Genomic DNA, 27,274 nt, shown 5'->3' on the forward strand with positions numbered 1-27,274 from the left:
CAGGAGAAACAGAAAAATTTATGTGAAAAGGTGTTAAAGAAATTACCCAATGTTCAAAAAATTGAAATGTATTTATTTTGCATATTTCCCAACTCTGACCTGAGATTTCCACTACGTCCCTTTCTTATCTCTGCTGCCCACTAAAACAGTATTTGACAAAATATTTATTAGTAATGGAGTCGGAAAAAGGCCAATGACAAAAAGGCTGAAAAAAGGTTGACAAGACTAAATTTCATCCAACAGATTCCTTTCCTGCATGTTCTGTTACAATCAGTTCCACCACATATCAACACTCAGACTGGCCTACTCTGGAAACATTTTTTTCACGACACATGTTCTAGAAGGTAAGGCCGAAGACCGTGAACTTTTCACTCACTGCATTTCTGTGAATCCAGCTATGGATTTCTAATTTCCAAGTCCTGTATTTCAACAGACCGTATTTTCAGTCTTTTCTTCACTGTCCATGGAGTGGACACATCTCCAATCTTGGTCCAATGCAGAACCTGAAGACCCACCCAAATGCTTCGTTCTGGTTTATTGCTACAGTCAAGTTTTCAAAGTTAATCCTCTAGGATGCAAGTGGCACAACAGGAATAAGAAAATGAGAAGATTAGATATGTGTATATAAATGACATCAGGAGTTAGTGTCTATTGGGCCTTTTGTAAATGGCATAATTTATCAAAAGATTTCTGATAGTTTAATGGAATTAAAAAAAAAAGAAACAAAACCAGCTCTGTTTCATGATTGCCACAAAGGCCAAATAAGCATGTCTGGCATTCCACAGATGTAGAGATAAGTTGTGCCTATATAAAAGATGTTAGGAGAAAGATTCATATATGACATAAGAAGCTCGTCAGAATAGCATCTCTTGATTCAGTCTGTTTCTAGATTAAAGTAGCCCTTTGTTAACATTAGCCATGGGATAATGTTGGCACTAGCATTTAAAATTGCCTCTAGTCCTCCTTTTCTGGCTTCCAAGACAGGGCAAAATAAAAAATTATCTAAAAGAATTGCCACATTTAGCTGATGACACTTGGTCTACAAAATACTTTACAAAGGATGAGCCTACATTAGTTCTGCAATAAGGAAGCCTAACTACCTAACTTCTATTTAATATTCGTGGACCTCTGATGTAGAAATTTCTATTAAAAACCTGAATTATCTATTAGGCACCTCTAACAAGCTCTGCCTCATTGTCATCCACGTACTAATGATCAGAGAGCAAAAGCATGTTACCAGCTTTGGCAAGCACAAGCACACAGGCGATGGAACACATTTGCAGTGACTGCCAAGTGGCTTTAAATACTGCTTTTCGTTAAGTTTTTTAGCAACACGCAGTTTGTTTCCTGCATTAAACGGCACTTGGTCTTCTACTTTGCAAATTCTTCTGCATTTGCAAAATGCCATACTGCAAGAACTTTGCATCCAAAGAAAAGGACAACAGCTTAGTGTTGCATACAGATGTCAAAGCGTACCTCATACACTGAGGGGGACTGGTAGGTAATATCTCTGTAAATCTACTTTTGGCTAAGAGTCCACTGGTAATTATTGGTGGTGCTTCAAGTGAAACTTTTTTTGTCATTTTTTTCTCAATTCAGAATAGGGGAATTTCAAGCCCAACAAACAAGCCTTCACCCTGTGTGAACATCAGGGCAGTTCCATTTGTGCATTTCTAAGTGGTGCATCTCTGGTGCACTAAAACCTATGAGTTACCAAGGGTATATTTCTTCCCTAGAGTGCTTCTGTAGGAGCTGTGTAGGTGTGGGATTCATCTGGTCTTTTTGTTTTTGTGTCTTTGTCATTGCAGATCTCCACATCATGAAGTCCTGTCATACTATTTTTGTTGCCATCCATTAAGTCTTCTGCCATCTCTGTGCTCTTCTTCTTGCACTGACAGAAGTCACTGGAGGTTTCTAGAAAGTTGATGCAAAATTTGATAACCAATGCTAGCCAGGCCATCCCAAACAGGATCCACAGAGAGATTACATTCTTGTACCAGTCTGGATAGGTGCGGTCTGGGTTCATTCCTACAAAAGAATCACCCAAAACATTTCTAGATTGCATCGAGTGCCTCAAAGAAGACATTACATGTAAAGCAAAGACAGTGGAAATATGACCTAATATGAGTGATTTCTATATAAAACATAAAGATGCCATCTACTGAGCATGTGAACAGATGTTGTAAGCAAGTATGTTTCATAACATGTCAGCAACAGCCTAGAACTCCATGGAAATTGTAAAGATTACAGATAAGAAAGAAAAATAAATCCCGAATTACATCTGTGTCAAAGTGAAATGATTCACATTTAAGAGCACGGTTTCATTTCTCTGCATACCACTCAGCATCACATTATTCTATTGATATGTAACAGGGTTCCCCAGCAGGCAGAGAGGTAAGTGAGGTTTATGTACTGGTGTATGCATCTTGTTAAGCTAGATATAAGCAAGTGAGTGAGTCTCTAAGAGCGGGAGGGAAGGGGCCCGAGCAGCCCTAGAACCTCTAAGAACAACCAAGCCTTGGAAGACAGCTTGAAATTATGATACCTCTGTCTGGTTGCTCAGCTAGGTACTTTGCAATCCCTCTGGAGCAAAGCCATAGTTTTGGTTGTGTTTCCACAGCGTTTAGTACAAAGAGGTTTCTACAAGCTAAGTTAGTGTCAGTAGTAATATTAATAATAATACAGGCAAAGCAAAGCAATAAGCTCAACCCCAGGAAGTGCGTGGGCTACGTCTGTAAAGCAGGCTGGGGTACCCTTACAAACACAGGTAAGGTACAGGACATAAATCAGTGGCAGCAAAGTCTTTGCATGAGCTTTTTCCTGACTGCTTCTCAGGTCCCTTACTTAGCTTCCTTACCTTAGGAAGGTTTGGTTTAGGTATTTATCATCTGTGACTGGCTGTAGGCGGGAATACTGTCCAGTCATGACCCGTACAGACTAGCAGTTCCCAAATCCTGGTCCACGAACTGTTACTGTCTACAAGATTGTGTTAACAAGGAACTGGTCAGTGGAGCCATACTAAACAGCCAATCCTTTACATCCATTTACTGGGTGTTATTATGTGTTTTATAATAAATGTTATACGTGTTTTCAATGTAATGGGACCACAAGACATTTTGAGGTTGTCACTAAGCCACTGATAAACGTTTGGGAGCTAACAACTACTTCTTATGGCAACTACTCTTTGGGCTGGCTTTCTACATCAAGGTGAACTTCAGTGAGGAAGAGTATTACATTAATCCTTCAAACAAGCACCTTTCACTAATGCTGAATGCAAAGGTTTAAAAATTGTTTGCGTCTAAATAATAAATGAAAACAAGAGGGAAGGGCTACTTGAGGCTTCCAAGGAGAAGGCTTTATCCATTGAGACCAACTGATAGGTGCAGTCTTGGGGATTAGAAGATCAGAAGCAGTTTAGGACCTAAACGGCACCCTGTGTCCAATAGAAGGGCTTATGGAGTGTGTAAATTAACAGATTCCAGGATCAGTGAGAGAAGCTTACATCAATATTCCAAAATAAAACAGGCTAGGGACTACTGTATGGCTTCAAATCCAAGTGCCATCACCTGGCTTGTTTATCCACCAAAACCAGAACAGCTGTTTCCAAAGTGAACACTGCGCATCAGTCCTAGCATATGATATCCCCCAGAATTTATCTGGTTCTGAACAGTGCCAGAGATCACACTAGTGGGGAAACAGCATGACAGTCACTTGAACCTGTGCCCTGACCTTACATATTCTGGGACATAAACCACAAACAGGATTGTAAGCCCAAGGTGGTTTGGCCTCTACGTACCACAGGTCACTGACTTATTCAGTTATTCCCATACTGAACCTATTCCCATACTGGTGGTACGCCAGTTACAAAGGCACCACAAGGGTGAAGGTATGTCTGGAAGTGGGAGATATACTAGTGAAGAGCTTCAAAATTAGTTATCAGGAACTGAGAGAAGTGAAGCTGCTGCAGCACAGAGTTCAGCATCATCTATAAAACAGCACAGGAAAATGCTGAACTGGCTAGCTTTTCTTAAGCTCCATCTGGCTACCCTTACCCAAGCTAACTTGATTCCAGCTCATTTAAGTGTGCCTACACAAGCTCTAGTCATACTTTTGATGCATTAGAGAAGTCCTAAGGTAACCGCCGCTAAGCTGGCTAAGCATCAAGCAAGAACTACGAAGAAAAGAAAATTAAGAATCTGTCATAAGATGTTTTAGTCTTTCTGTCTTCCAGGGATTCAAGGGTGCATGTGTTTCTATAATCAATTTGTTTTTAATGAGAAAGTCTTTATCAAAAAGGTGTGTCCTGTGTTTCAGCAAATGCATCAGGCATGGGTCCAAACCCATTTCCTCTGGCAAAGGGCTTTGGCAACCAAAACTAGGCTGTGCCTGGTGCCTGACAGTCTACACCTAAGTGACTTAAGCTGCCTTTTAGACAGCAATTGTCTGGGATTTTGACAAAGGAAATGGTCACTGTCCGCTAATGGTGATGCAGAGCGGCATCTGCTTAAAACAAATAGCTGCTGATGCACTGGAGCACACCAAGTGCACCATCTCTGACAGCTGTGATTAAAAACATAGCACTCCCGACTGCTGTTGTAGTCATTCATGGGACAGATCACCTGAATGCTGGAAGATTACTCATTGACTGGGAAACAATTTCTTTGCTCTTCCACAGGTGGCATTGCTATCTCAGAAATCATATCTTCTCCAACCTGTCAAATGCCGACTACAACTTATTTATCATCAAGTCTGTGGATTGCTAGTGGTGTAAAACTGCCAAGCTGGGAGCTTCATATGCCACACATTTGGCTTTGATGTTTAGTAGGTGAAAACAATGAGATGTGAACTACTCACCAATCACGTAATCTCCAAACCCTATGGTGCTGAGGGTAATGAAGGAATAGTAGAAGCCTTCTTCATAAGACCAGCCTTCTTTGTCAGAGAACAACAAGGGAGGTAGCAGGAGGAACAATAACAAGCCAGTTACCAGTGCACAGGTCTTAATCAGGAGGGAAGCTTTTTTCTAGTAAAACAGGAAAAAAAAAAAAAGAGAAGAGACTATTACAAGAAGGGTGGCAGTGAAAGTCCAGCTCAGTTTCTTGAAAATGATCCTGGACTCCATAAAAATACACAAACATTTACGACGTTCCACTAGAATAAATGGTGTGGCTCTCCCAGTCAACACAAACTGGGCATCACTTTCACGAGTCCTAGATTCATGCCAGTTTAAAGGCTGTTCTGCAAATGATCCCACATAACTTACACATGCAATTCTAACTGCGAATGATTACAAACACACCAGATTTTCTAGGACTGTGCGTGGCTCTAAGGCTCTAGCACTTCTGTTGCTGTAGGGGAAGCCATTCATCACAGAAGTTCCCTCAGTTAATAAACAACCTTATCTGACACCTCATAGGGCTGTCATAAACTAAATTTATTTGCTTCCAGTTATTCCTGAGTATTATTGCTTTTTTTGGCCAAATAGGTAAGCAGGCTGTCCTTGTTAGTCAGAGGATCCCAAATAACAGACAATGCCCTTTCTGGTTTTTCTTTCCTGAACTTGAGGGTGAGGCATACCCGTCTATGTTGCTTACCTGCCAGTGAAACACCTCCTCTAGGCGATGGGCGCAATGCTGAACCCCCAAGAGCATCAGCTGCCCAATTTCATTCAGGAGTACAAGGTTCAAGGGGATCCCAAAGAGTGCAAACAAGGTGCAGAAGATTCGACCAGCCACAGTGCTGGGGCTCAGGTTCCCATAGCCTAGGCAGGGAAGGAACGAGGTGTTAAATCTAAAACATTCTTTGCTTGCCCTCCTCCCCCAGAGGGGTGAACCTCTATCTTCTACAAAAGTTAGACGAGAAGGTCACTGCTCAAAAAGGACATTTTTTATAAATAACTGTAAGTTACATCCATTGTTTGTCATATCCTCTTGTAGGCTGGAAAATAACATTTCTTTCCCTGCCAATTTTGCTTAGTTCCTTTTCCATTTACCAGTGAATTTCCTCTCCCCTACCCACTGTCCTGGCTGGGATCTGACGTAAATGCAAAACTTCCGTTTAGTTCAGTTTTTGTAAGCATTGTTGGCATAGGGTTTGCTGGTAAATGATCCTGCATGGCTATCAGATGGTCTCTGAATCACAACAATAGTGTTTTAATTATAACAACCTTTTTCTACCTTTGTCCTACAGGACTAGCGAACTTAACACTACCTCCTTCCTTATACTCCTCTTTCGCACCACACCTTAAGCTTAAATTGTCAAAATGGTTGCCTAGAGTCAATAAACCCAAAGAAATTATATTTAACCCGAGTAAAACACTTCAGACAGAAAAAAAAAATGTTTGAAATTTTGCCTTTTTCTTCTAGTCGTATGAACGGGTCTGATAAAAGGTACTGCCCTGCAAGCACAGCTTTGCTTGGATCCTTAAAGCATCATGACTTCAACATCACTGGGGCAATATTTGTCTTCTTTCCCCACATTTTCTTTTAAAAAAAATCCTGTAAATTTGCACTTGCACTTCCATAACTTCAAGTGTTTTATGCCACAAGAAAGCTGTGTTTAAATTTGGTTTATTTCACAGCATGCATTTTAAGACAGGGAAAGGACTAATGCATGACAAGAGATTCAGCGATGGCTTGGTTGGAAGGGACCTTAAAGATCATGTAGTTCCAACCCCCTGCCATGGGCAGGGACACCTTCCCCCAGACCAGGCTGCTCCAAGCCCCATCCAACCTGGCCCTGAGTGCTTCCAGGGATGGGGCATCCACAGCTTCTCTGGGCAACTCGTACCAGTGTCTTGCCACCCTCACAGTAAAGAATTTCTTCCTAATATCAAATCTAAATCTGCCCTCTTTCACTTTAAAGCCATCACCCCTTGTCCTACCACCACAAGCCCTTGTACAAAGTCCCTCCCCACTTTCCTGCAGGCCCCTTTAGGCACTGGAAGGCTGCAGTAAGGTGTCCCCGGAGCCTTCTCTTCTCCAGGCTGAACCACCCCAACCCCCTCAGCCTGTCTTCAGACGAGAGGTGCTCCAGCCCCCTGATCATCTTTGTGGCTTCCTCTGGGCTCACTCCAACAGGTCCATGTTCTTCTTCTGTTGGGGGCCCCAGAGCTGAACGCAGCACTCCAGGTGGGGTCTCACGAAAACAGAGTAGAGGGGGAGAATTGCATCCCTTAACCTGCTGGTCACGCTGCTTTTGCTGCAGCCCAGGATACAGTTGGCTTTCTGGGCTGCCAGTGCACATTGCTGGGTCATTTTGAGCTTCTTGTCCACCAGCTCCTCCAAATTGTTCTCCTCAGGGCTGCTCTCCATCCATTCTCTGCTCAGTCTGTATTTGTGCTTGGGATTGCCCTGACCCACATGTGGGACCTTGCACTTGGCCTTGTTGAACTTCACGAGGTTCACATGAACCCACCTCTCAAGATCCCTGTGGATGGCATCCCTTCCCTTCAGCATGTCGACTGCAGCACACAGCTTTCTGTGACTTGGGTGGCATGGCTGGAGCACTTGCCAGTGAAGATCAAGTCAAAAAAGTCATTGAGTACCTCAGCTTTCTCCATATCCCAGGTAACCAGGTCTCCCGTTTCCTTCTGGAGGGAGGGCCCACACTTTCCCTACTCTTCCTTTTACCACCGATGTACCTACAGAAGCTTTTCTTGCTGCCCTTGTTGTCCCTGATCAGATTTAATTCTGTCAGGTCTTTGGCTTTCCTTAACCTGGTCCCTCTGACTTAGCCAGTCAGAGACCTGTGGCCCTGACTACATTTCCAAATCACCTCCACTCATTAGCGATTTGTGTATGTCCTTATACAAGATTGACATAGCCTGGCAAAACTTATCTTTTCACCCCAAATAATGCTATCCCCTCCCACCTACACCCAAATGCTGGCGCAGTGCAAGCACAGAGGTGCTCCTGTCACTGATGTCTTGCTACCATGCTTGTAGGTGGTACAGCCCAGGGCAAGAGAGCAGCCCCCAGGAGGGAGACATCCAAGGGCTGAGCTCTGTATGCAAGGTAAGTGGAAGCACAAACATCCACAGCTGACTAGATGGAGCCCCATTCCTTCACTAACCTCTGTCCCATGCCAGTAAGCCACTGACCAACAACATAGAAAGGTGTGTGACAATGAGCTTGGGGCATCTACATGTTCTGTGCAAAGTTTTGCACTCACAAAATCTCTCCCCTGGCAACTCTGCAAACAGTTAATTCTGCACATGCACTGGCAAACTACTTCCAGAAAAAGGCCTGGCAGTAATCTGTTTCACAGTATGTATACAGGCTGTCTTTTCATCTCGTTCCTACCCCCACAAATTCAAAATTTTACTATCTGGAAGACCTTACCTCCAGTAATTTTGGGCTTGATTTGTGAGCCCCTGGGTTTAATGGATATCGTAACACGTAAAATACCTCCAAAGTGATGGCTCCAGCAGCCTGTCCCTGGGAGGGGGCAGAGCATCCCTTGGAAAGAATGGGATGCTGTTACTAACTAGAGATTGTTTTGAAATACAGTTAAAGTAAGGGGCTAAAATAAGCCTGTACAGCAGCCTTGATTCCAGTGCTATGTTCTTCACTTACAGGCAGCTCTGCTATGTTTACACACTTTTTGCCACTGCATCCAATTGCTGACTTCTGCCAGCTTTCACCATTTCTAGACTAACAGGTGCGATAGAATGAGACATATGCAGGCAAGTACAGCTGGTAGATGACCCCCATCTAAGTGAATTTAAGGGACATGTGCCTGGTGTGATCTGTTTCACACTGGTTATGCCACATTTCAGTGGATTGGTTCCAGTTTCTCTTCCTTATGGAGTCAGGGTGCTTTGCAGGCTGGTCTGAACCCAAGAGAAAGCTGGGGGACATCTACTGCAAGGCTGGAGTCTGAACATGAGTCACATACATTTTTTTGTATGGCCAGCCATTCCCAAGGTTGTGGGTTTTTTTGTGCACTTTTTTTGTGGTTCTTTTCCTCCTCCTTCCCTTCTTTTCCTTCTATATCAAGTTTAGAAAGACTGTGTAATAGCTTTGGAAGTTCTTTTTACCAGAGCTTTCCAGGTTATCCAGTCTCAGGAGAAAAATGTCAGATGAGAAGACAACAGGTCCATGATCTCAGGTAACTACATGAAGCACAGCAGCCTTCAGGGACCCCACATAGCGATGACTGGAGAATATCTAAGGTTAAACTGTACATTACATTTAATTTAGAACACCAAATTCAATGATGTAAAAAAGTCCAGTGTGCACAGTAAGTCCAGCACACCAAACACCAGATCTGCTTTTCGTATGACTTATCTGGTTCTCCTTTCCCTGGGGCTCAGTAGCTCAAAATAGTTTTATTAAGACTTGGTAAGCAGTTGTTGTACATATGCCACAAATCCATGTTCCATTAGCTTTTTATAGAGGATACAAATTTGGATCAAAAAGCACAGGAGACTTCATATTATGCAAAACAGCCAGCAATTTACATCTGGCTAACGACACTCCCTTGCCTTTGGACTAGACAAATAGATGCCAACTTAGTTTTTCATAAGCCTCAATTGTCATAAAACTCAAGCAGGAATGAATAAATGAGACTTACTCTCTTCAGTAAACTGCAAGAGGGTATCAGTGTCTTATACCATTGAGGGCTATGCATTAGAAGACCCGAACCAAATTCAAAGACTAAACCAAAGTACACTGGCAGCTGTGTCACATCGCTCATGAACCTGCTGCTGGGATGTCACCTGGTACTCGCCTGTGCCAAGAGACACTAAGGGATGCTCTTGACTACACAAAGGTCCAAGTGTAAGCATTTTCACTGAAGGGGCTGGATTACATGCCTGTATAGATTCTCTCATTTTGAAATAAAGTGCACTGTAACTTAATTTTCCTTAGAAGGAGCAAGATAAGAGGGGTTTTATTTCTAACTGTTCATATCTACATGCTTTAACTTGTGTGCTTCTGTTACACATACTGAGAAGATTCAGTTTTATTTTCCTGCTTGCCCATTACATTCCTGTACATAAGGGATTCAGAGGCTCTGCAGACTGCTAAGAGGAGGAGACTGATGTGCAATTAACAGATTATTAGTAAAAGATCTCTTCATTTGCAAGCCAGTATCCTACTCGAAGTGCCCCCAGTTCAGCTGAGGCAACTGCTGCTTCCTGCTAGCCACAATGGGAGGCTTGTTTGGCTCCCATTCTCACTGCCCGGACATAAAAGAGTATTTAAACAAGAAGTGCTTAGAATGAAAAAAAAAAAATAATAAAAAAATCTTTCGCAGGCTGAAAAGCATCTGCAAATTCACCAAATAATTTTAGCTGGGAGGGGAAAAAACCCACCCAAAATTAGATTTAAAACAAAAGCTGGAGGAATACCTAGTTACTTCTCTAACCAGTAACTTCATCAGTGAGCATTCAAACACACTTTTGATGTGATTTGGTTTAATTCTTTCTCCTACCTGAGTGGATACAAGCCTTCACTTCCCACACAGGAAGGACCTAATGCCAAATTTACAGAATGCTTTTGTTGACAGTGTTTTGCTTTGAACACTCAGCCAAGCCTGGGAGCCAGGTGTCTCACCTAACACACCAGCGCCTGATCCACAGGGCCATTGGGCAGTTCAACAAGGGGTGTCAGTGCTAGAATTACCTTATTTTGCGTTACACATTTAAATACTTGGAGAAAGATGGTCCACTTGGTAGTCAGGGTGATCTCCAGTGAGCCACAATCCTATTCTTGCAGGCACAGGAGGAAATTGCACAGTGGTCTCCTGCACCCTCAGGGAATGCTCAAACCACCAAGCTGCTCCCATCACCAGCTCCTCCAACACTTTTCAGGAGATCTAAACTTTTCTTTTCTCTGTGCTCCTTACAAGTAACCTGAATGTTTTAATCTGGGCTAAATGAAAAGTTTTGTTTATGATGAATTCAACTGTTGCATTGAGAAAAAACAAAAATATCCAAATTCAGTTTAGATGGAAAAGAGGTATTATAATTCAGCAGAAAAAGCAGAAAAAAACCCCTAAACCAACCTATCAATTACTCACACAGCCTTAAGACATGTTTGCCTGGTTCCTGAAAATGTGAGCATGGGCCCAGCTTAGCTGGGAGGTGTCCCTGGTCAAGCCCTCAGTAACCTGGTCTGACCTCATAGCTTACTGCTCTAAACAAAAGGTTGCACTAGAGACCTTCTGAGGTACCAGAAAACTTGAAATTCCTAATGTTTGTTAGGATCATAGGATAATTCAGAGGTCATTTGGTACCACCTACATTCAACTGAACATCAGCAAGTCTGGAGTTCCTATCCTCCTACAAACTTTCAAATCTCTCTGCAAGCGCTATCTACATAAAACAAATGAATGTGCTTGGCTTCAGGCTTCTCATGGTATTTCACATTAAACCCACCAAGTCTGCTCTCAGGGCAGGAACACTTGTCAGCTGGACACAGCCACTGAGCTCAGAACACCTGATCCGGGAAGTCACAGTTATTTCCAATTCATGCATCCATGGAAGATGGCTTTGCTAAGACCTTCCAGTTGTGGTAGAGAGAGAAACAGGACTCAGAAGCCCCAAGCAGCTCCAGTACTTGCATTGGCACCTCAGTTTTATGAACAGAACAAACCAAAAAATTAAACGATTTGATTTTAAAAGCTAGTGGTGGCAGAATCTCAGAAACTGTGTCTTGTATTCAGAAGCTCATGGGGACAATACTCTTCCTTCTCCTCCTAGGCTAGCACAGACAACAGTCAGTCTCATCACAAATCCTTTCCCTAGCACCTTCTCTGAAGTTACACCACCCTGTGGTTGTTTGATTTCAGGAACTTTCATCTTGTGCCCAACTCTGAATTTGCTTTGACCTGTGCCCCATTAGTCCAAACTAACTAGGAGGACAGTAAACACAGAAAGGAGAGACTTTGGGACAGCAAGGGATAAAGATGTCAGAGATAAAACCAGCAGCCAGTTAGTCTCTCTTTCTTTAATCTTGTTTAATACTTCAGCTCCAAAGGAACTCTGAAGATGATTCTTAAGGCACTGGAGAGAGGGGGTCCCTATGGAAACATCTGCAGAAAGTGAGATTACATACAAGATCTGACATAACACATCAGAGACAGCAATGAAGAAAGCATGGAAGCTTAACAATGTTGACAAGGCATCAGCAGAAGGCCAGGACTGCCCTTCCCACATGATCAAAAGTTACAAATGCAGCTCCATTCAGATGATCAGATTGGCCAAAAACTACGTAGGCTTTGGGGCACTTGTTTAAACAACAGAATTTGGTTCATACATATCTGTTTTTTAAACCTTTGGGACTAGGGTAGCAAGTGTGTCCAGCTTGCAGGTTAGAACTTTGCTTTTTAAACAAAATTTGCATACTACTTTTAATCACTAGTGGAAATGGATGAGGCTTTCATTTAAATGTGTCCAGAGAAGGGCCATGAAGCTGGTGAAGGGTGTAGAGAACAAGTCTTACGAGGAATGGCTGAGGGAACTCGGGTTGTTTAGTTTGGAGATGAGGAGGCTCAGGGGAGACCTTGTTGCTCTCTACAACTCCGTGACAGGGGGCTGTGGGCAGGTGGGGGTCTGTCTCTTCTCCCAGATAACAAGTGACAGGACAAGAGGAAATGGCCTCAAGTTACATCAGGGGAGGTTTAGATGGGATATTAGGAAAAACTTCTCCACTGAAACGGTGGTCAAGCACTGGAACAGGAATCATCGTCCCTGGAGGTGTTTAAAAAAACCCATGTAGACGTGGTGCTTAGGGACATGGTTTTAGTGATGACTTGGCAGTCCTGGGTTAAAGGTTAAACTTGATGATCTCAGAAGTCTTTTCCAACCAAAATGATTCCATGATTCTAAACGGAAGAAGGGTACAGCACAGATGATGCTGAAAATGCAGGTGTGGGGGATTCAAACTGTCAGTGGAGAAGCTAATGTCCCTCAGCTGGTGTTAACAGGGAAAGAAGCTAACATCCCTTCCTGTATCCCAGTGAGAGAGTGTTCTGGTAAGGACTTGAGAAACACACTAAGCCTTCTGAAGGGCGTTAAAGCACCTAAAGCAGAAAACAGAAGCTGACAGAGTGGAAAGAACAACTCATATAGGGAAGTGATGAAGTCAAAAGTGAAAATTACTTTGGCAGTGCTGTTTGAGAAGACCAAGTTAAAAATAGCTGATGCAAAAACCACAAAGACATTATGGCATGTAAGAGGCCAGCAAGGCACAAACAGCATTAGTTGCAGAGAAAAAAAATGGAAGAGGCAAACAGGACAAAGAAGGACTTCCAGCAGCCTGAACATGTGGAGTAGATTCCACCCAGATCCTTCATCAAAGCCACTATGTAGTACCCCTAAACTCCTGAGACTCTCTCCTCCATTACCAGTATAACTCTACCCTTTCTGAGCTCATTTGCTAGAATGTCTTTAACTCCTATACATTAATCTTGTGAAGCTGGACCTGCTTTCAGCGGTTCTATACTCACAGCCTGGGATAAACTCTTCATTGCCACATAAAGACATAAAAATCTCAACAAACCTTCCTCAAAAAACCTTAGCTGTGTCATCTACCCCATAGTCATGCCTTGTACATGAAGCTTCCTGCTGCGAACCACGCCTCTGAACTTCATTGTGTTCTTTGGAAAGGACCTCATCTCTTTAGTTGACATCATCAATTACCCTTCTCAGTCATGCAGTGATGTCTGGGCCGATGGGGCTGCACCAGCCACTATCTCAAGAACCTGCATAAAGAGCGATGGGTAACAGACTCAAGGTGAGGCTCCGAGGCCATCTGTATTTTCCTCTTCTACAACATACTGTTACTGATGGAGTGTGAAGACATTAACCTGTACGCAGTTAACAATTTAACTTGAAAAAGCAAAATCAAGGGCCAAGTTCTCTGCATAGAGGTGACTTGTACAGCATTCTCAACTCCACAACTTGAAAAATCATGAACAAGTCCCTACGGTCACGGCATCAGCTTTAAAAAGATGAGATAGAGAGCTGTAATACTTGGTTCTTTTTATTTGCTCCTGCTATCAAGTCAGTGTCTTTGTCCTTGTGTGTCCCCCTACCCCAACACAGCAAGAAGAAAAAGGGAAAAAAGATCAGTTTAGGCTTTCATGGAGTCACAACCAGAAATGTTTAGTTGAGATCTCTGCCAACATCACAAAAACCCCTTCTATTTGTACATGACAAATTCGATTATTCCCGAAATGAACTTAAATTGGTTGTGGTAAAACAGAGTCACTCTGACAGCTTAGAAACCGGTCAGGACTGACTGCTCAGGCAAGCAAGGCAGCTCCGGGCAGATGCTCCGTCCCGGCGGCGGGCGGGAGCTGCTGCGCTCGGTGAGCCTCCACCGCCACCCTCTGGTACAGCCCGCGCCCCGGGCCGCCTGCCCAGCGCAGGAGCTACACGTGCGGAGGAGCAAGGCAGAAAGATGTACTGAGCCACAGGAGGGTGACCCACCCCCCTTGCAAAAAAAACCCTCTCTCCCCCCCTGAGCTCTTGTTTGGGGGCTTCATGTTCTGAAGCTAATGCCTCTTCAATAACGATCAGAGAAATCAAGAGTGCTCCACCTGGGTGCACAAAGAAAATTCTCGATCTTAAAAAAACCCCACACCAAAACATCCCCCCCCCCAAACAACAACAACAAAAACACACCCAACAACAACAAAAAAACCCACAACCCAAAAACAACAAAAAAACAACAAAAAACCCCAACAAATAAAACCCACGACAACAAAAAACCAACCAACAAAAAAAACCCAAACCACAAACTTTATGAAAGCTGACAGATTCAACACAAATTATGAAACCTGTAAGGGCTTTTTGATATTCAGCCGCCATCTCTCCACACACCCTCCCCTCCATGGTTTTTATAATACTAGGTCACACAGTAAGAAAAAGATGTCAGGGTGAGTTATTAATTGTTTTGGGGACACACACTGACAATAATTAATAGCATCTGCCTTAAGCAACACTGTACCAAAATACATTTTTTTGTTTCCATTCTCCCAATTATTTTCATCATTCCTTCATGGCTTTGCATTACTCAGCTGGGTTTCAGCAATGAAACCCAATTCATTTTCAAACGAAACCCAATTCAACTGAATCGTTTCAGTTATCCAGCCACTTGACTTTCACCTAAACAAGCAGGTCCTCACCTCATACAGGTAGCAAGAAGAAATAATTCATAAATATAGCCTCCAAAGATTCAACAGCCAGTATTAAGAGTTTTTTAAAATCACTCCCTCTCCTTGTGACAGGAAAAGCTCATCTCAATGCACAACTCGCCTCAGACCTCTCAGGGAGCACGAGGCTTGGGAAAGTACAGGCAGTGTAGCACCATGAAGTCCAGGCCCCCAGACCTGTGTAACTTAGCAGGGATATGTACCCAGCTAATTATTGGCGAGTTGGAGATCATTACTGTGCTAACACTGACCAAGCATTTCTAGGGCTAGGTTCGTGGGTGCTTACCTATTGCATGATACAGACAAGCTACGTGAAGCCCCATGGAGCTGGAGGAGCATCTTACAGTACAGGTCCTCACTCCTGATCCTTTCCCACCTACGAGGCCACCTTGCAAGCAGAGAACTCTTACCAATGGTCGTTATTGCAGAGATGGAGAAGAAGAAAGACCCACTGAAGTCCCACCTGCCCAGGCTAGTGGTGTTTCCCTGGAGGGTTATGCCGCTTTTGTAGGCTTGGATGATACCCTGCAAAGAGACAATAATATGAGATCCCACAAACCCCCTTATGGCAAGTTCATGTGACTGGCATCTGCAGTGCTGGCTGGTAAAGTCACAAACTACAACTACTTCCAACCCTGTTGTTTCCCTTTCAACAGAGCATATCCTGTGCCTTAGAGACTAAAGAGCTAAGAGGTCAGAAAAGCCAAAAGCCAACATACTGGTTCTAAGGACAAGGCATCTACAGCATAAAAGAAAGTTGCACATGCATGTGTTAGATCATACAGGTAAATGGAGAAGAGATTGGAGGGCAAGAACTACATAAAGGAAGCCTAGCCAGTCAGTTATTAAGACTGCCTGAAGACATATTCCTTAGGAAGATAAAGTGTTTCCAGATGGGGTATTCTGATGGCAGAAGTCCCAGAACAGCAAATATACATGCATATGTAAGTGATACAGATCCCTTGCCTGTACTGGGGAGGAATGCATATGTGTTGTAGGAGATGGAGACTACACAGAATTGCCAGTCTACCAGTATTGGGCACTATAAATATGAATAAATGGATTAGATTAGCATGATGCCCGATTCTGTCCAATCCACCTGGGAAAGACTCAGAAGTTGCTATGCCGAATTGTGCAGTTACACTGAAATAAGATGTCAGATGTCTTAACAGTGTCCACATCTGACTATACCTTCTCATTCTGATGAAGTTAATGATACTGAGTTGTTTCCAAAACAATGTTAATCACAATATGTACAATGAAATTTCACACCCACTGACCAAGAATCCTAGAGAGCTGGTTATCCTTGAATGCAAAGTGTAGCTGAGAATACACAAGATTCATCACCTCCGAGGAACGCATGCAGATACTGAATAATACTATCCTTATCCTAACAATAAGGCTGCTGATAAAGCTTTCATCGTTGAGCATAAAAGGACTCACTCTCAGGTTAGATTTGCAGCCATTGCAGGTTTTACAAAGAAGCTGTAGTTTATACATGTATCAAGCAAACCAGCACTTCAAACCTTCAAAGCAGCGAAGCTTTGTCCCATTTTACTGATGCAACACACTGCGAGTGAATTTATATAAACACTATACTGGGCTGTGGATTAAAAACTGTTTCCAGAGACCCAAGCAGCAGCTTAACTACAGCAACTATCATCTTTTCTCCAGAGCTACTAGTTCTCACATGAAGAGCAGAGAGCAGCTCAGAGATCAACACATACTTTTCTGAGTAAGAAACATTGTTTGATAGTTGCATTCTCAGAAATAGCTTCACCTACTCAGAACTCGAGGAAATTTAAACCGTTCAAGGTCACATTACAATCTGCAAAATTCTAACAACATGGTCTTCTCCGCACAAGAGAGAGCAGAGAGCCCTTGCTCTGGAAAGGGCTAAGCCCCAGATGCTATAACACATTATGCTTCCTTCTGTGGGCAGTTGTTGCAACTTGAGTGGGGCAACTCACAGGAAGAATTAGTATGCAAGCATTAACGACATGAAAGAATCAAGTCCCCCTGCCAAAAAAACCCCAAACAACCAAAAAAACAACCCCAAAAACAGAGAGAAAAGGTTGTATCAGAAAGCCTCCAGTGGGATTTGTTTTGAATAGCTGTGTGTGATTTCTCCCCCACCCCTTCTTCCAGGGCTAGTGTCTGCACTGAGGTTTGTCAGGCTGCACGGGATACAGGCTCTGACCTTTCTCTGTTCTTAAACCTCAGGTCAAGTGGTGTAAGAAATTCTGCAGACAATGGCCTAGTCAGGAATCACCGTCCCCATGAACTTAAATAACTCCCAAACTAAACCACATGGCAAGGGAGACACTGGAATTTTATACAGATGACCTGTATTTTTTTCCCCTCCAGAAAGCGGTGCTTAAATTTGAAAACAAGCAGCTTGTTACTTATTCTCTCAAATGTTCCTTCTGTAGCCTGTGATCTCTAAGTAGCTAGTCTTGAACAGGTGCATACCTGCAGGAACAGCAACAGTCTGGCTCTCAGATAAATTTATTATCAAACTGATCACCACCAGGTACAGCATGCTCATTGTCCGTTCTCCTGCCTGATGTCCTGCTGATACAAGCTCAGCAGCTGACAATGTTACACACAGCATCAAGTTTTTAAAGCCAGAAACACCCAAGAACCAGAGATGACTGCAAGAAACCGTGGCTGAACTGACCCAAAGGAACAGAAACTTCCTTTCTGCAGGCAGGGGAAATGAGCGGCCCGCACAAGACATCGCGTGAGAAGCAAGCGGCACCACCCAAGTCCTTGAGCGTTTAATCTCACACCATTGCACCGCTTCCGCTCTGCATGGGTTGGGACCGAGCAGCTGCGAGCACCCACGCCAGCTTTGCGGTGATTTATAGCAGCACACCGTCCTGGCGTCGCTGTCTTAACTTTTCCTGAGGTGACACCGCTGCCAGCGAGTACAGCATTTGTGCCAAGAGCCTGCGGGTAGGCTGAAGTGTTCGCGCTAAGCAGCACGATGCTCCTCAGGACAGGCAGGGAGGTACCGTGTGACCATCCCTGGCAAAGCGCAAGCCCTGAGCCCACCGCGTACCAGCTGCTTCCTGGGACTGGGCACTTGGGATGTTTGCAGCGGGTCTCCAAGTGCCTTCACGAAGAAGCCTTGAGCTAACCATTTCCTTGTTAAATCTTGTTATCAAGCATCCAGATAACATCATTAACCATCAGGCCCACTGTGCCTGTCACAGGGACCACTGGATACTCCTATGAATCAAAGCCACTTGAAGAAATGGACACTCCCAAGAGAAACGTCAAGTTAATTACTGTTAGGGAGAGTGAGCCACTGCTGCCATCCTTAGAGACAAAGGTGACAGAAAATTAAAAGACTGATTCTTCTGAGAACAGTAGAACTAATGGGGTTTGCCTCCCTACAGATACGCCCGTAGAGGCGGATTCATGGCAGACAAACCTCGAGATAGCTATGACTACACAGAAATCACTTCTGGCACAGGAAACCATTGGCCAGCAAACTCCTGAAGGCTGAGGGGCATTCAGGGTACTGGTGTACACTTGCCCTAATTTAATGTTTCTCCAGACTTCTGCTTTTGCCTAGTGCTTTTTTTCATAGAAAAGTTTAAAGTGGTTTATCATTTTTGATGGAATGCAAGAAACCCCCAGCTAATAAACACCCTAAAAGAAGAGCTGCATTCTCCCTGCTTTCCCCACTGAAGAGCCATTGATACATTTCTGCTGATGATTTAAAAAAACACTTCTGGCCTGTGGGTTCAAGATGCACTAAAAAAGAACTGAATCCTATACATTGGGTCACATCTACATGGCTCACTCAGCCTGGCTTTTCAAGAACCAGAGAGTTTTTTTTTTGTTTTGCTTTACACCAATGTTGAGGTGAAGTCCTAGGGACTTTCCTTTCTCTCTTAATTAGGCTAGTCATTTATACAGTGTCTGCTCCAAAATGCAAAAAAAAACCCCAAAACCCCAAACACCTAAAATGCACCTAGTAGAAGTAGCATCTCAAATCCAGTGTTCAAGAGCAGATACTCATCTGATCTAAGACCCCAGTCAATACACCAGCTGCTCAAACACAGTGAATCTTGAAATTGCAGAACTTGGGCTTGATATTTTGGGAACTTGAAAGCTCAATGTGTGCAACTCAAAGAAGAACAGGAAGGAAACAGGCAGGTGTTTAATATAATCAGAAAGAAACAGAACTCATTTCCACTTTGGTTTCTACTGACAGACAAGTTGCACAACATAAGTAATTTAATTTCTCTGCACTTATTTCTCCCCCCCCCCCCAATAATAATTTAGAGTTCACAGTGACTACTGCATTTGGTTCATATTGTCTAGTTTAAAAAAAACCAAACAAAACCAACACACACACACGCACAAAGTAAGGTTGCTGCTTCTACCAGGACACCCACTTAGGTATCCAGACTCAGCCTATAGAGTTCAGCTCCTTCCAGACATTTGAGCGTTACATCTTTTTCTTTCCTGCAAAATGTTTATTCTTTTCCATTTGCTGTGGAGTTGCTCTACCCTCCAACCCTACTTGTAAGTCCTTCTCATTTACTACGCGTGCTGTGTTATCAGTTCTGGGCAACTCCCAGCTTCCTCCACTGACACGCTTCTGCTCTTCCAGAACCCTCTTATCGCAGGCGGGCCCCTGACGGCTGCAGCATGGCTCCTCAGCACCACGTGCTGCAAAGGGGGCAAACACTGCTTACTCTGACCTCCTTAACAGCAGCTAAAAATTTACTCTTTCATCTCTGTGCTGAGTCACAACTGCACGTGCCACGGGGAATAGCTTCCAAAAAAAGTAGTAAGGATCAGTAAAAAAAGATCAGTAGTGAGGAACAAAGGCATATGTCAACTGAGATGCTACCTTCTTTGCAATATCCACTTTCTTCAGAAAGTGCTTCTCTTTCCTTCTACAATATTACAGCAAAAAATAAAATGTATATAAAGGATTGATCAAACTGATTCTAATTAACTGCCCTCCCATAAGAGCAGCAAGATATACAGTGAAAATAGGGAAAGTGAAGCCACAGAAGATTATGGCCCCATGAAGGATCTCCATAAAAATTCCTGACTCTCAGACTCAAAATTTCTTATTTCTAGGGAGGAGAAAAAAAACCCCAACCAACAAACCAACCAAAAATTGAGACGCACACAAGCTACTTTTTTCTGGAGGAAAGTATTACAGAAGGAGTCATACAAACGACCCTTTCATAAACCACAGCTCCAGTCACTGTGTTTCTGAACACACATTTGTGTGAACACACATTGCCCTGTGCCTCTGAACTACAGCATTTTGGCCAGAGGCCACGGTAATCTTGATATATTTGCAGGCAAAAGCAGTATTTCCTAGTTGTATTGAAAGCAGTTCTCAAGGCAGGTAAAAAAACATGCAAATGGACTGGGGTAAGAAACTTAATTCCCAAATTCCTTTGAAGTTATATGTTCATATACAAACAAAAAAACCCAACCACCAAACTTTTGCAGGGAGTACATGCCCTCCCCACAATTGTTTGCCTCATCCTGTCCTCACCATCACAATCTATCGAGGAGGGAAGGGAGATGTTCAAGGCACCAAAATACCATTTAGCTTAATGAGAAAATACACACTCAGGATTTGTGACCTAGAAATCCTGTGCAGTGTTGGCATGTAAACATTCATTTATGTCTACAGAATACCAGCTGTAAATCAGAAGAAAACAGTTAACATTAACCTTGGTCTCAGATTGTAAGGACAAAGGTTATAGTCTGGTTTGGTTGGAAGGGACCTTAAAGATCATGTAGTTCCAACCACCCTGCCATGGACAGGGACACCTTCCACTAGACCAGGTTGCTCCAAGCCCCATCCAGCCTGGCCTTGAGCACTGCCAGGGATGGGGCATCCACAGCTTCTCTGGGCAACCTGCTCCAGTGTCCTGCTACCCTCATAATAAATAATTTCTTCTTTATATCAAATCTAAATCTGCCCTCTTTCACTTTAAAGCCATCACCCCTTGTCCTACCACCACAAGCCCTTGTACAAAGTCCCTCCCCACTTTCCTGCAGGCCCCTTTAGGCACTGGAAGGCTGCAGTAAGGTGTCCCCGGAGCCTTCTCTTCTCCAGGCTGAACCACCCCAACCCCCTCAGCCTGTCTTCAGATGAGAGGTGCTCCAGCCCTCTGACCATCTTTGTGACCCTCCTCTGGACTCACTCCAAGGTCAATTAACTTCAAAAAAATTTAAAAATAGATTATGAAACACACCTTTCCCAGCAATGAGCTCTTACCTCCTGTCCTTGCCTGGAGGAGAAACTTACCTGAATTCTGATCAAAGGAAGAGCAGGCACAAAGTGCATTATGAATCTAATTGAATCCACCTGGTTTAACTTCACACCACTTGAATAACCTGAGACCTGATCAAATAACTGTCCCCCCACCTCCCCCAACCATGTTTGCTAATATAATTAGTACTACTTCACCTAGGCTAAATGAGCTGTACTGGCAAATGCACTTTTACTTTGCAGCTGGGTCTGTACTATGGTTTCTGAAATGTATCTAGACTTATTCTTCAACAGAAAAGGAGTAAGAGCTGTAGTAAAGTACAGTAATGCTACAGCCAATGCCACCCTAAGACACTAGTACTTTTTATGAAAATTAAGCTTTTCTATCAAGGAAGAATCTGTGGCATGATTCATGGGACAAGGCACTGTTTGCTTCCCAAACCCCACTGTAACTTGAGAGCTGGACTGCAATGGAAATACGCAGGGTCTGTTGAAAGGAACTGCCTGTATAATCTGCAGAACAGGGCACAGCAGGTTGCTTTGCATCATCCTTGTAAAATCAAGAAGTTCTCTAGCAGCTATTTTGTCTTTTAGTTGCACATTTAAAAAGGATAGTGCATGATGAACAAGTACGTGTAAAAGTAACCCACATCTTCAAACAACTCGCAATTATTACCATTTCTCTTTTTAGAAGGCACCCCCCTCCCCTGGACTTTAGATAGCCACTGCTAGTGGTGTGTGTCAAACCTTCCTGCTGAGACAGTTATCGGTCAATTCCAGCTTGCTATGCTTCCTTACTTGTTACATTCCACCAAGCCTGACCAGCTGTAACAGAATGAGGTAATACCAAAGAACATGTCTTTAGGCAGAGGTATATAAATATAATAGGTTCCTGTGTTTCACCCCCCCCTCCTTCTCTTTTTAAACACAGGTACTAGACACTACATCATTGATCAGAAGACCTAGAAGCAAACCAACTAAGCAGAACCACGGGTTCATCAGTAAGTCCCCTCCTTACCTTCCAAGAAGTCCAACAGTGCTAGCCTATTGCCTTACAGAATACTATATGCCTACTGCCTTGGAAAGATTTTAACTTCTGTCAAAAGTATTCCATAACAGGATATTATAAGCACAGAATGCACTTGGTAAGGTATCCATGGTGCTTTTTAATTAATGGGTCTGGAGAACCACAAACTGGCTGTAACTCCTACGTTGGTTAAGTTCATTTTGATAAGAAGGAAAATGGAAAGAACAGTTACAAGGGATCAACCCTATTTCATCTGTGACAAGCCAGTGGCTATTTGACTAAAGTTGGTGCTGTACAGATGTCATTGCTTCACAATACCAAGAGCCAATGCTGTTCTTTAAAGTCCCTTATCACCAACAAGTGATCTCTGATGCTCACCCCTTAGGAGTCAGTCTGCTGCATCATCTGTGAGCAGGATGATTTTAGTAAACTTTGTTTGCAGGTTTGTATTTCCTGACAGCTGGCACAAATCTCTGCTGGTTCAATGTCAGTGCAAGCCAAGGTATTGATGATGATCTTTCAGTCACGTGGGATCTCATTGCTCTTGTAAACATGAACTAAAACTCTGAGTAGCTGTAGCTGTTGACTCTGGAGATAACAGTATCTAGATGCACCTGCAGGCTTTTAGTTTATGGCCTGCCCTTTAGAATTAGGACTTTTTCACTACACTTATCTTAAAGTCTTGCTAGACAAAAAAAAGGAAAGAATATTTCATTTAGCTCTGCTTTATTCTCTCCTTCCCAGTTTATGTACCTAACTGGGTTTAAATAACATTATGCATCTACCGTAATAGATAGTGGGTAGAACAATATAATACATTCAGGAGACAGCTGTATTAGAGAAATATGTATAACAAAAAGGATTATAGCAGAAAAGGAAGGGTACCATGAAAAGAATGTCATGGTAACACCCTAACACAGAAAACACACTGTTCCAAGTCTGGCCATATGGCCAATCATCTGACTGAAGAGATACTGAAAAGTGCAGCAGCTACAGCTACACCGGTGTCTGTAACCACTGCAAATGATGCAGGAAAAGGACTGAGTTTGAAGGAACGCTCAGCTGCAGCAGAGCTACACATACACTCACCCTAGGCAGTAAAACGGGGAGACTCACACACTAGAAGTCCATCACGCTGGGTAGTGTGTCTAGGTGTCCTCCAGCCCCAAAAAATCAGAGAGGGTCTCAGCCAGTACAGAAAGTACCCTCTGTGTGCAGCCTCACTTTCTGTACACTTCTCAAATCTGGAACCAACATATTTGCCTGGGCAGACACTCTTACGTACTTTTCCCCAGCTAAGTCCAGCTACTGCTCTTTGCTGTACTGAGGGTGTATCACCTGAAGCCTGCCATTCAAAGCTTATCATTGCATCCGTTTCCATTTTCTGCAAGTCTTATCACTGAGAGCTTCCTTTGCGACCTCACAGCCAGTAACTCTCGCATGTGAAAACCACCACCATATTTATAACAAAAAGCAAGATATTGCCCTCTTTGTATATTGCCTAATGACTCTTGAGGAACTGTTTGCTCTCGGTCTTGTTCCTGGTGAGCATGTGTTCACATCACAGACTGTATACAATGTTAGAAAAACAGCCTAGGGTTAGATGGGTCAACAAAACCAGACCTGCATCTTCCTTGAGATGTTACTGGATGCACAGTAGAAGACACATGGCCAGAATTTCTCCATTGTCCCCTATGATGTTCTGGTTCTAAACATAAGTACCAAAAGCCAAGAAAAATGCAAATCCATCTTCCCGATATACATATACATATATATGCATGTATAAACATACGAGCATGCATTTTTCATTTGCTTATATACAAAACATTTGCACATGCAACCCTCAACTATTTAGGGAAGTGAAACTCTTCAGCATCCCACAGGTGCTCATCCCACTGAGCCAGCCAGTCCTTCCAGGCAAACCCCCCCACCAAAACAGCTGTGGGAAACAAGGACCCACCACTACAGATATCATACTTTCTAACACTTTCTCCTCTGCTGTTAAGTTTTTGTTGTTGGTCTGCTATTTCCATGTCCTTCTGTTTTTTCTTTTGTTAACTAGGAAATTACTTCTTCCCTGGAAAGGATCCAAGCCATAGAAATTACTGAATGAGAATTCACTGCTCTAGCTACCACAGCACGGTCTGTTTGCTTTTGTCTTTGTCTTTCCTCCTGCCCATCTTCACGCTGTGCTCTCCTCCTGGCTCCTCAAAGCAGGAGCTCTCTATTGCCCTCCATCTGTGCAAGGGCTGGAACAGCAGATTTCTACTCTCGGTCGGTAACTAGGAACTGAGCGATAAACAGGTTGTAAAATGATGTTTGTACATTGCTTAGCAAACTGGGATTTTATTCTATATTGGCCCCTATACACTTAAAATAAACAGACTTTACAATTATCTAGGATGAAAGAGCTGTTAGAAAACAATGAGGAACTGTCAGTAACATCAAAGCAATTAAAATTCACACACTGCTTTATGTTTTCACAAACACGCTTTATATGTCTTTCTTAATTAGCAAATAATCAGCCGTGTATCTAGAATACAAGTTTGTTATCTGAAGAGGGCCAGATGACAGTGCCTGATAAAATATGTTCAATTTACTGCAGTAGCAATTTACTGCAAAGAAAACCATCTCACTTTCTTGAGCACACCTACAATATCCAAGCAATTGCTACACAGGAAATTAGAAAGGAGCGTAAGAAAGCCGTTCTGCAGATTATGTGTTTAAGATTAATTTCTCGCTGTGAAAAAGTTATTACAAATAATACACAAAGCCTTACAAACTCAGACTATGGTTTCTCCAAGTACGAAGGTATGCGCAGACACTCTGTAAAATAAAATGCAACTTCTTTGTAACTTCCTCATCTAGGGCTTGCTTAGGTCACAATTAAGTACTCACACAGCTTATTATAACAGCGTCTAAAGGGATCTGGGCAGCTGTCCTATTCCTTTGACTACCAGACAGTATCAGGAATTAGCAGAGGTCACCCTACAGTAAAACAAACATCCAAATGACATTAAAAAGGCCTTTCTACCTATCCAGTTGTGATCATCATCTTATCTCCATTACTATCAGCTCGTTATTGTGATTCATCAAGCAAAAGCCTTCCATCCTCAGAGCAAGAGCCCTGCCTAGCACACACTGTTCAACGGACCAGACCACTGCTGAATGGAGCACAGCTCAGACCTGCCTCTACGAAGTGCCAGACTGGTCTTCTCTGGTGCATTTCTCACTTCTCTCTGGCCATATTCCCCAGACAGCGCAGTACACACCACACTATAAATAAGAGTAGATATCACACAGTAGCTTACAAGGGTCCAGATTTACATCATGTCTTCAACATACCACTGACTGCCACAGAGAATTTACCATCTAGAAAGTCAAGGGATGAGAGCCTGACGTAAGTTATCAGCATAATTCTGTCTGCCAGGGCCTTGCTGAAACTCCTGACAAGATTCTGTTTGATGGTTTCTGCATTTTCCTCTCTGTTGGAAAAAAACAAACCTGGAAACAGCCACGTGCCTTTTAGGTCCTTTGAATTCTGGTGGCCAGCTACTATGGTTTCAGCCACCACCGAACACTGCTTTTACAAAACACCCCAAGTTTTCTGTGTTTGTTTGGCAACATGTATTGGAGGCAGACAGACCAAAGCAAGCAGTATATATTCAACCTCCAGCGCCAGAACTGGAAGGGTTTGGGTAAATATTCAAGTTGCCTCAGTATCATAGGGTTTTCTTTTTCAGACAAAACCTGAGCAAGTTGAGAACCCATTTATCCCGCTTTGCTGATATCTACATCATAAAAATGCATCCACTTGTACTTTAATAAGACTACCTTTGGCCCCCGTTTTGCAACCACCCTGCAGACATCCTCAGGAACATTATTAATACCCTCAAGTTGCGTTACCAGGATTTTCTGTTTCCCTTTCCCTAACAAGTAACAAACCGTTGACACCAGCGTAAGCACCAACTACACTTACCACGGCGAAACCTTTCCGCCAGCACGTCCCCCTGGGAGGATGGCACGGACCAGAAGGCACCGAGCCCCGCAGCCCCAGCACAACCCCCGGAGCCGCGGCCGGGGGCGGGACACGGCCCCCACCGCACGGAGCGGAGCGGGGCTGCACCGCCCGCCGCGGGGAGCTGCCCACAGACCGGGAGGCCTTCCCACGCCGCGGGGACAGCTTCCTCGGGGCCGGGCCACGTGTGCCCGTAGGCAGCGAGGGGCACAGGCGTTCCGGTTACTCGCAGGCAGGAGGCGACGGTGCTCCGCTGCCCCCCGCCCGCCCGGGACGGAGCGGCGCCGGTCCCGCAGCTCCCCGCCGCTGCCGTGCCGGCGGAGCCCGGGCTCACCTGGATGAGCCGCTGCAGGCCGGGCCCCTGCAGGCAGGTGTGGTTGCCCAGCAGCTCCCAGTGCTGCCGGAGGAGGTGTTGGGCCGCCCGCACCTCGGCCGGCCGCTCCAGCGCCTGCAGCACGCCGGCGCCCAGCCCCACATAGCCCACGTAGACCAGCAGCAGCGCCGGCACCCCCCAGCGCCCCCGCCGCCGCCGCTGCTGCCGCGCCGCCACCATCGGCCCCGCCGCCGGAGAAGCTGCCGGGCCGGGGGCGGGAGGAGCGGAGGGCTGCGCCGGGCAGGGCAGGGTGCCCGGCCGGCCCCCAGCGCCTCCCCCCCGGCCTGGCCCCGACCTGCCCCTTCCCACCGGGGCCGGGCCGGGCAGCTGGTCCCGCCGCCCCGCCCCGCTCCCCGCCGCAGGCTGCGCCCCGGTGCCGCCCGGCGGGCCCCGAGCCCGGCTCGCCCCCCCGGGGGTGCTGCCCGG

At 44.3% G+C, this 27,274-nt stretch overlaps 1 protein-coding gene across 1 annotated transcript; it reads right to left on the bottom strand.

Moving 5' to 3' along the window:
- Positions 1–27,028, bottom strand: KCNK17 (potassium two pore domain channel subfamily K member 17). The gene is made up of 5 exons (XM_037405901.1): positions 26,810–27,028; positions 15,576–15,690; positions 5,595–5,761; positions 4,855–5,023; positions 1–2,028 (listed from the first exon to the last, which is right to left on the bottom strand). Exons 1-5 carry the CDS (start codon positions 27,026–27,028, stop codon positions 1,733–1,735), a joined length of 966 nt encoding a protein of 321 aa, XP_037261798.1. The 3' UTR covers positions 1–1,732.
- Between the last annotated feature and the right edge of the window lie 246 nt (positions 27,029–27,274).

This window comes from Falco rusticolus, chromosome 12 (genome assembly GCF_015220075.1).
Source record: "Falco rusticolus isolate bFalRus1 chromosome 12, bFalRus1.pri, whole genome shotgun sequence".
NCBI lineage: Eukaryota > Metazoa > Chordata > Aves > Falconiformes > Falconidae > Falco > Falco rusticolus.